Source organism: Halichoeres trimaculatus, unplaced genomic scaffold (genome assembly GCF_033239565.1).
Source record: "Halichoeres trimaculatus isolate MK-OKI-2021-1 unplaced genomic scaffold, fHalTri1.1 fHalTri1_scaffold_9, whole genome shotgun sequence".
NCBI lineage: Eukaryota > Metazoa > Chordata > Actinopteri > Labriformes > Labridae > Halichoeres > Halichoeres trimaculatus.
This window is the reverse complement of record NW_027437188.1, coordinates 23,261,648-23,271,972: the sequence shown is the minus strand read 5'-3', so window position 1 is coordinate 23,271,972 and position 10,325 is coordinate 23,261,648. Positions and strand designations below refer to the sequence as shown.

General features: G+C 40.2%; 1 protein-coding gene across 1 annotated transcript; it reads left to right on the top strand.

Annotated features, from left to right (window-relative positions):
- LOC141797686 (extracellular calcium-sensing receptor-like) lies at positions 1–4,632 on the top strand. The gene is made up of 9 exons (XM_074679305.1): positions 1–113; positions 197–491; positions 617–703; positions 880–1,149; positions 2,379–2,585; positions 2,703–2,960; positions 3,197–3,373; positions 3,508–3,631; positions 3,722–4,632. Exons 2-9 carry the CDS (start codon positions 225–227, stop codon positions 4,630–4,632), a joined length of 2,301 nt encoding a protein of 766 aa, XP_074535406.1. The 5' UTR covers positions 1–113; positions 197–224.
- Positions 4,633–10,325: the final 5,693 nt, after the last annotated feature.

Sequence of the window (10,325 nt, the reverse complement as noted above, 5' to 3'; positions counted from 1 at the left end):
GAAATTCACAAACCTGGAGATGTGGTGCTGGGTGGGCTGTTTGAGGTGCACTATTCCTCTGTTTTCCCTGAGTGGACCTACACCACAAAGCCACAGCAACCCAGCTGCAAAGGGTAAGTTTCACTCACATGTAGCAGGGAGTGTGAATCTGTTGTATGTATATTATATGCTGCCTGTTTACTGTGATATTGTGTAGATTTGATACTCCAGGTTTCAGACAAGCAATGACCATGGCCTTTGCTATTGATGAAATCAACAAGAACTCAGATCTGTTACCAAATGTGACTCTGGGATACAGCCTGTATGACAACTGTGGTGCACTTGTGATTGGATTCAGTGGTGGGTTGTCTCTGGCCAGTGGAAGAGAAGAGCAGTATTTGTTTGGGGAGAACTGTACAGGGACCCCACCAGTGCTGGGTATTGTGGGGGATTCTGCTTCTACTTTTACTATCGCTACTTCCAATGTCCTGGGTCTTTACAAAATGCCAATTGTAAGTGTGTTTGTTAGCCTCTTTTCTATTATATGTACTGTCCATGAATGAATAATATCTTAAATGTGATTTATTTTGACATATTTTATTAAGAGTGCAGTTCTATTCTGTGTGTCTCTTTGCAGGTGAGTTATTATGCCACTTGTGCCTGCCTGAGTGATCGACAAAGGTTCCCCTCCTTCTTCAGAACAATCCCGAGTGATGCTTTCCAGGTGAACCACTTTACTCAAAATAACTTGACAAACTAAAAACTCAGTTTCCTTCAAGTCGTGCATGGAATAGTGTTTCTTTTACTTTTGTGTTTGTCTATTAATTAAATGTGTCATTTTAAGTAATCAATTTTATGCATAACTATTGTATCAGTCAGTACACCAATATGTTATCCTAGGTCAATGCAATGATTCAGATTCTCAAACACTTTGGATGGACTTGGGTGGGCCTGCTCGTTAGTGATGACGACTATGGGCTCAGTGTTGCTCGATCCTTCAATTCTGACCTGACTCAGTCTGGTGGAGGTTGTCTTGCTTATTTGGAGGTTTTGCCCTGGGACAGTGATCCAGCTGAGCTGAAGAGGATTGTTGATGTGATGAGGGAGTCCACAGCTCGTGTGGTCATGGTGTTTGCTAATGGATTTCACACATTTCATCTGGTGAACGAGGTAAAATATAATCTTTAGAAAGTTTAGAAACAGGGTGTGATTAAAGCTCTTTTGAGCTGGGTTTTAGTAAGTGACTCAACCTTAGGCCAAACAGACAGAAATCAATAGTGACACCCTTAAATGACCTTCAAAAGCAAAAAAGACCACCAGGAGAAAGACAAATTAGAAGACCATGTTTATCCGACTATAAGTCACTCAGGAGTATAAGTTGCATCAGTCAAAAAGTGCATCATGAAGAGGGAAAAAAACTATTTACATTTAACTTTGAAAAGTTAGTGTTTAGTGTTAGTGTTTCAGGAGGTTTAAATATTTTCCCTACAGCAACTCATACCTATGACCATAGTTAAGTTTTAGTTCTCTTCTCTACATTCATTCCTTTTACTCACTTTGGTCATGCACCCTCTGGCCCTTCCCACCTTGCCCTTCTCTACTTTGAGTTTTGCAGGTCAAACTGTTGCATTGTGAGCTTAAGTGAGTTCCAGCGGATAAACATACACAAATTTTAACACTAGTTTGTGACTCAAATCACCAAAAAAACAGTCTACGACAGAGACTGAAGAAGATGTGAGTGAACTTCTATTTCTCTAAATCACATTATCAGGCATGTAACACCAGGAGCTGTCAGGCTGTCCAAGCCGAGATGCAGAGCCTCTATCAGCATGTAGTGCCATCTGAACCTCAGAGATATTTCCTCCTCAATATTCCTCATGTATGAGATTAGGATCCAATAATGCAGCACTTCTTTTATTTGATATCTAAGATGACTAAAAGTTGGAGGATCAGCCAAACTATGAAAAAAGTTGGATTTATAATCTGGAAAATATAGCTATAGTTATTTTGTATGTCATTTATCATCCCTGGAGTTTATTAGGCGACAGATTAGATATTAAAGGTATTCTATTGAAGGAACCCTTTTCATAATTTTCAAAAGTAACAAGCAGTTTGATTTGAACAGAAGACTATTTGGTCCGACAGGGTGCCAAATCCATACAACCTGAAAGTTGCTGTATGTATAAAATAAAGCTCATTACAATATAAAGCAGCAAATAACACTTAAATTGTATCTCAATTTAATAAAAAACTCAAAGGATTCTGAAAAATCATGACAAAATTTCTTTTTGACCTAAAAAAAAAAGAAAAAAAAGACAATGTAAATTATTTGAGGGGTAACTTTTTTTCCCTCTTTCTCTACCCTAACAAATCCCAACTCTAAATAATGTTACAAACAGGTGCTGAGGCAGAACGTAACAGGCCTGCAGTGGATAGCAAGTGAAGCCTGGACAGCATCCACTATGCTCCAAACCCCAGAACTCATGCCACTCCTGAGGGGGACTCTGGGTATATCTATCCGTCGAGGAAAAATACCAGGGCTCAGGGAATTTCTCCTGCAAATAAGTCCTGACCAAAATGACACTGACCAATCTGAAACTAACATGGTAGGAGAGTAATGTGACTTTAGTTGAAATAAACCATTCACAGTAATGATTACAAATTTGACTATGTACAGTTTCTCAAATTTAATTATGTTATCCTTATGATGTGTTGTATTCCAGGTGAGGCAGTTTTGGGAATTCACATTTGGGTGTAAATTTGTTCCAGCAAGTAAGGAAGCTCTCTGCACTGGACAAGAAGACTTACAAAGTGCCGACACTGAGTTTTTGGATGTTTCTAATCTAAGGCCCGAGTACAATATTTACAAAGCTGTGTATGCTCTGGCTCATGCCCTTGATGATATGATGCACTGTGTGCCTGGGAGAGGGCCTTTCAGTGGGCACAGCTGTGCTGATTTACAAAAACTGGAGCAATGGCAGGTGTGTATCAGTTTACAGTCTTGTGCTTCTGGGTAATAAATACTTGTTCTTTAGTACTTACAGTAAATATTTTGGGTCTGTGGTCATGATATTATTGTAAATCACAGAAAAGTGGGAAAAATCACTCTTGTTTTGATGCATACTTTTTAACAGAACTACTGCACACCTTTACAGTCAAATCTGAGACTTTTAGATTTTTTCACTTCAAAAAACTTTAACTTATTTTCCATTCATAGTTTGCACATTATTTGCAAAATGTCAACTTCACTACACCATTTGGTGATCAAGTTTTGTTTGATGAGAATGGGGATGCCCTACCAATCTATGATGTCATCAACTGGCTGTGGCTGCCTGATGGAAAAACTAAAGTTCAAACTGTGGGTGAGGTGAAGAGATCTCACTCCAAAGATGATGTACTGGAAATTGATGAAGACAAAATCTTCTGGAACTTAGCATCAAAAAAAGTATATTTTGCTTTTTCTGCCAAAATCCAGTGATTGGGATTTTGAGACACTTGACTGAAATGTATCATTTTTGCTGCCAACAGCCACCAAAGTCAGTGTGCAGTGAGAGCTGTCCTCCTGGTACTCGCATGGCTAGAAAGAAAGGAGAACCTCTGTGCTGTTTTGACTGCATTCCCTGTTCAGATGGAAAGATCAGCAATAAAACTGGTGGGTTTACATGTGAAATATATATATAATTTTTGGGGGGACTTTCAGCAGAAAATTATCAGAACCTCACTAACCTCTCCTTTTTGTCAGATTCTATGGAGTGTACAAGCTGTCCAGAGGACTTCTGGTCCAGCCCAAAGCGTGACCACTGTATCCCTAAGAAAACTGAGTTCCTCTCTTACCATGAGCCTTTGGGTATCTGTTTGACAGCTGGATCATTACTTGGTACCTTTCTCTGTGCTTTTGTCATGGGGATCTTCACCTATCACCGCAGTACACCCATGGTACGAGCCAACAACTCTGAGCTGAGCTTTCTGATCTTGGTGGCGCTGAAACTTTGTTTCCTGTGCTCACTGCTGTTTATCGGTCACCCCAGATTATGGACATGCCAGTTGAGACATGCAGCATTTGGTATCAGCTTTGTTCTTTGTGTCTCATGTATCCTGGTGAAAACCATGGTTGTTTTGGCTGTGTTCAAGGCCTCCAAGCCAGGAGGTGGAGCCACTCTGAAGTGGTTTGGTGCCATGCAGCAGAGAGGAACAGTTCTGGTTCTAACTTCTATCCAGGCAGTAATCTGCACAGTCTGGATTGTCTCCTCCTCACCAGCACCTCACAAAAATACCCAATACTACAATGACAAGATAGTTTATGAGTGTGATGTTGGGTCCACTATTGGTTTTGCCATCTTACTTGGTTACATTGGATTTCTGGCTCTCCTCAGCTTCCTGTTAGCATTTCTGGCAAGAAACCTTCCTGACAACTTCAATGAGGCTAAATTCATCACTTTTAGCATGCTGATCTTCTGCGCTGTGTGGGTGGCCTTTGTCCCTGCTTATGTCAACTCTCCAGGCAAATATGCAGATGCAGTGGAGATATTTGCCATCCTGGCCTCCAGTTTTGGTCTCCTGGTGGCGCTGTTTGGCCCAAAATGTTACATAATCCTGCTGAGACCAGAGAGGAACACAAAAAAGGCAATCATGGGTCGAGCCATCCCCAAGTGATCAAATCTCAGCTGGTCTGTGAGAGTTCTTATTTCACAGTTAAGTAAAAAAGTCCCAGGGCATAAGACAGAGTAAGACGGTCTCAAAGCATAAGACAGTTGTAAGCAGCGTGCTGCTTACAACTGTCTTTAATTTGAATAACAAATAAAAGATAGTCTATATGTTATTGTAATATATTACATCTTGTATTTTCAACTGTTGCAGTGCCAATAGTCACTTTCCAGGACCGGGTCATGTGTCTGAATTTACAACTCATGACAAGATTTGTGTAATACAATAATATTATTTAAAGATATTGTGCTTTTTCCTGTATTCTTAATTATTAAAAAGGTGAGAATATTTTATTCAGTTTTAAGGTCTGGCATATGTGTTTATCTGCAAGAGCCTTCATGTGCTGTCTTTTACAGAAACACTCCTTGTCAGAATGTCTTAGGAGACAGCACGAGTTTTTGGTTTTGCTTTCAAAGATTTACAGCAAACAGAAGAAACCAAGTAGTATAAGAGGTTCAATGTGTCAAAGAACCATTAAAGATAAGACAAGAACAAGCTCAGGGCACACCCAGGGAGATAAATGCTAAAGTTAGCCAGCTTGGAGGCTAAAAACATTGGTTCCAGGATAATTAGCCTATTAAGTGGCTAAACCTCTGGTGATTAATACCAATGGGCTGCAGGATTTCTTCAGCTTAATACAGACTCCACTCAGATTTTAAAGATCCGGAGGGTTACACACACTGTCATAAACTATTTCCAGCGAGGTGTGTGTTTGGTTGAAATTAAATAAAGATCTGACTGAAACAAACTGTCTTTGTTAAAGACAACTTTTTATCGGCTACAGTGCACCAGTTAAGGTTTTTATCAGTACAGTTATGTAGCGCTACGGTTTGAAATGTGACATTAAGAGAGCGTTGTACTAGCGGCTACACATAGAGACTTCAGCAGCCTGGTTCCCCCGACTTATCTGCAGGCTGATGGGACAAGTCAACAGTGTCAGTTTGTAAGTAGTTTAGCAGCTGTCTATATTTCGCGCAGCTTGCAGCCCAGTGCTCTAAGACATGGCCGTGAAGTATAATATAGTTTAGTAAATCCTGGTTAGCTATGTCTTGCCAGTCATCTACCTAGCAGAGCTAAAGTAACTTCACGCTTCATTTTCTTGATATATTCTCAGTTTTGAACTGACCACTGCAGAATAACTGCAGCACATTATCACAAACAGCTTAGTTCCTGTGTTTAAGAGTGATACAGCCTGAGCTAAAGGCTACTTAGCCTTTAGCTCAGGCTGTAGAGACCTAGTAAATCCGATCCTGGTCAACCCGATTGGGAAGCTTAGAAGTAGCAATTTAAATAACCTGTAACCAGCAATATTGGCACTGATTATCTCTTTTTAAAGTGCGCATTACGGTCAGGCATATAATTTAGAAGGGAGACATTTTCAAGATCAGTTTTAAACTCCTCACAGCCCCTTTATGTTTGAAGACTCATTTAACACAGTGCACTAGAATTTCTATAGAAGACAAATGACCTTTAGATCTGATGTAGTCACATGCTAACACTTTGAAGCAGTTTTCAAATACTATGAACGAGTAACTTACAGACTCAGTCAAAATCTTTGCAGGAAAGAAAAGGCGAAAAAAGATCAAAAAAGAGACAAGCAAGTGGAATTAAAAACTATGAAACAAAAAAGAACAACAAAAGGAACACAACCCAGTAAACATGGGTTTCACCAGATTATGGTGCGGTCAAATACAAATCCTTCAATAAACAGTATTAGTATTTCACGGGGTGAACACCATAAAACCAGGATAACGAAACAACTCAAGTTGTTTGCATCACAGCAAGTCAAGTTTTTCCTGGACAAGTAACCATGGTCACTAATTCTCTGTAGCTAGCCTGCTCCAGACGGGGCTAACAACTGGGATTAATGTGAGTATGTGAGTAATGAGTGTGGTTTATAACATTTCCATTTTTTTTTTTTTTTTTTACATTGTAAGGCACAGGGCAATTAGGGGCGTTTCTTGGGACTGAGAACATTGAGGGCTGAGCCCAGATCCTATAGGGAATTTTAGGGGATCCTACCCAGGACAAATGGTCCATCTCTATGCTTTCTCTAGCCCTGTTGCATCTTGTCTACATCCACAGAATGTGTCAAAATTAAATTATATCTTACAAATAGTTCAGGATGATGCACGTGTAGATAACACAGGAATTTAAGCCAAAAATAGTTTTTGGTAAATATTTTGACTGAAGCCCGGCCATATTCCCCCTCATTAAAAAAAAAAAAGTGTTAGAGGTTATATGATTTGCAATTTTAGTTTGCTTTTGTTTTGTTTTGTTTTACACACAAGGCCATTAAAAAAATGTTGAGTGATGATGCCCACAGACTATATCAGGAGCCATATTTCCCCCAAAAAAGCACAACACATGAGTATATATATTCAAGATTTATTTAAAATTTATTATACTTACTACAGTAAGTGAATAAGTATACTATAGTATTAAACTTCTCTCACTGTGAAGATAGAACAACACTTTTTTTCTGTGTTCCTTATGCCTCAGGGTACCTAAAAGTGTGTTGTATATACTCCCACCATATTTAGAAAAAAAATAAAATCAGAAAAAAATCAATTTTCGTTTCTCTTTTTTCTAATGAATTACAGCTTTAAATTTTATTACACTTCGACATAATTAAGTTACATCAGCCTATAGCCACGGTTGTCTTGAATCAATAGAGGTGCTGCACTTCACTTCACAGAGAAAAATGAGACCACAGTTAGTAAAAATATGACAGAAGCAAAAAACGCTGGGAGAGCGCTTGGGACTTAAAGAGTTTTAAGCAGGCTTCAGCCCTTAAGCACGTTTTGAATAGCCAGTGTGACCGCAACTGTGCAGTGCTTGAGCAGGATTTACTTCTCTGCTTTGGCATGCTTCAGAGAGGTGGGCTTTGGCACGGTTTACTTTATGCACGAGCACAAGCACGCGGACAGGGCGTGTGATCCACAACTTATGATCACCGCGAGCGCATCTCTCGACAATAATTTTAAACAAAGCGGGGTTAGAGGGCTGTGTCGGGCCAAAACAACTTGAAGTTTGAAAGTCCCTAAAAGTTGAAGCAGTGCTCTCTGTGTTTCATTTTGCTGACTCTGATGAGACCACGCTTCATGTACACAGACGCTTCCCGTGCGCATGTACGCGACGGCACTCTTTTCAGAACAGGAGAGAGTGCAGGTGGAGGAGACTGACTGAGCAAGTGAATTATCCGGGGCTGAGGGAAAAGGCCAGGCGACGCCAAGAACTCAATCTTTTGATGAAAGTTAAAAACCAAATAAATCAATGACAAAATATTCAACTTAATGTGGTTGAAAACAAACAAACCTTGGGTCCACACTCAAAGAGACCAACTCAGCAAAAAAGAACTAAAGCTACAACCTAACAACAGAATTAAACAGACCTAACCTAAATGAGACATATAGGGGGTTTAAATAGACAATGGACTTGTCCAACCTAAACTAAATATCTAACAAACTCAGAAAAACACCATAAAAATATCCAAACCATTGACAGAATTTTTTTTTTGCAAACTAATTAAAACACAAGCAAAATTTTTGTGTTTAATTCATACAGAATTTTCTCTCTGACTTAAATTACTTTCACAAAAAAAGAGAATCAACAGGAATGAGAGAAATCACTAATCACATTTGAATATGTTTATTCTATATACTCTACAGAATAACAAAACAATTAAACTAGATGCAAAAATAACCCACAAAAACAACCGCCTATAGCCAACCTGCCGACAGTACGTACTCGTACAGTGGAGATAAAAGTCACAAAACAGAGGATCGGGATCTCAGCATCCCTTGTTTAATCCCAAATCTCTCATAAGTCCCGTAGTCAGAACAACGGTGTCGGTCCTGCAATCCGACCCTAAAGAAAGAGCCAAGTGAAGGCTTGCTGCTCCGATTAACTACAGCATAATTGAAACTCAGGTAAATTTGCCGCAGGGAACCACAGACACATCAAAAAGCAGACGACGGCTACTTGACCTAGAAACAAGACACCAGGAGAGCCTCCTGCAGAGCAATCCGTCCATCCAGCAACCCAGCAAGCCCCAACCGCACTACAACAGGTGGATACTGAGTCACCAACATGCACAGAGTGCACCAACATTCAATGGGGAAACGGCGAGGCACATTACCTGGACGGGAGATGAATAAACGCGACAACCCAGATCCTACATGCACAAGGGTCCACAGGTACCACAACACACGCCAACAAAATCAAGCCACCTCAAGGATTCAAAGCCATCCGCAACCTCGCCCCCGTGTACCTTTCTGGCCTCATTGACATCTCTGTACCTGTCCGTATCCTTTGTTCCTCTTCTACTATCCACCTCTCTGTCCCCTCTGCGCGCCTCAGCACTATGGGGGGCCGAGCATTCAGCTGCTCGGCTCCCCGGTTATGGAACTCACTCCCCCTGACCTCTGCAACACTGACTCCTTACCACTCTTTAAAACAAGACTTAAAACTTCAAACTCGCATACTCCCTCTGATAATTTGCACTTTCTATGTATTATATATCTCTTTTTAAACTCGCTTTTTACGCCTGCTTTTAATGCATTTTTATTGACACTTCATATGCTCTTTGTTTGTGACTCATGTAAGGTGACCTTCAGTGCTATGAAAGGCACCCTGAAATAAAATGTATTATTATTATAAAGGAGTGGAAGCAGGGGGAAAGAGGCCGAGTAATTACCTGTATATGTAGACATGTAGTGTGGCGTGAACATATACCTTGTGGCAAACCGTGTATGAAGAATGACGCATGACCGTGTTCAATTTTCCATCAGCGATTTTGTGTTCAATCTGGTGGTCATCTTAAGAATGTCATACACACTTATCCCACCAATCAACAACTGGCTTGACTAGGCCGTGTCTTTTCATCCTGGCTTGGGAAACATGCAACCAGTCAAACCAAGAAAGTGCCAGCAAGGATTGGTCATGCCGCACTGGCTCATTTATCCTGGATGTCTTTTTCCTACTTTTGAGCAATACCCCAAAGGACGCCCAGTGCCTCACCTAGCCAAAAAACAGAGCCAATACAATGAGGCCCAGTCTCCAGCAGGGCAGAAAACTCCATTTGTTGCCCTCACTAACACACTTCTTTTTTTAGGGGGCTTTTGCTCTTCTATGAGCTAGCTGTTGTGCTAGCTAACACAGAGGTTACCAAACCTGTTGCACATTATTGTTTATTGGGGACAACTTTTAAAAATGTTTTCAAATTCTGCCTCTTCTTTAGGCACCAGTAAGGTGTAGAAAAAAATTAAAGGCTTATATTTGAAGCCAAGCTTGCTAATATGAAATCCCATTGCTTGTTAATGGACTGATTGTTTTAAGTTAAACCTCTTTTTATTGTTACATTCGTTCAATTGGATTATGTCAAGCCAGTACATCAATGCCCTGGTGGCAGATGTCAAATATTAATAAATAATGATGGAGAGCATGCACTTGAGACAACAAAGCCCTAAATAAAAAGACACCTTGGGAACAAATGAACCAGTTGTGGCAGAAGGGGTAAAGTTATGGGAGCGTTTCTTCACACACTTGTATTGACCTTGTTAAATTTCTCTGTCTTCTCTCACTCACTAACTGACTCATTTTCCACACAGTGTAAATTACTGAGCAAGTTTCAGCTCAAT

Coding starts and splice junctions, on each gene's coding strand:
- LOC141797686 (XM_074679305.1), top strand. CDS start 225: ATGACCATGGCCTTTGCTATTGATGAAATCAACAAGAACTCAGATCTG. Junction 2,961..3,196: donor AAAAACTGGAGCAATGGCAG/GTGTGTATCAGT, acceptor TTCCATTCATAG/TTTGCACATTATTTGCAAAA. Junction 3,374..3,507: donor GATCTCACTCCAAAGATGAT/GTACTGGAAATT, acceptor TGCTGCCAACAG/CCACCAAAGTCAGTGTGCAG.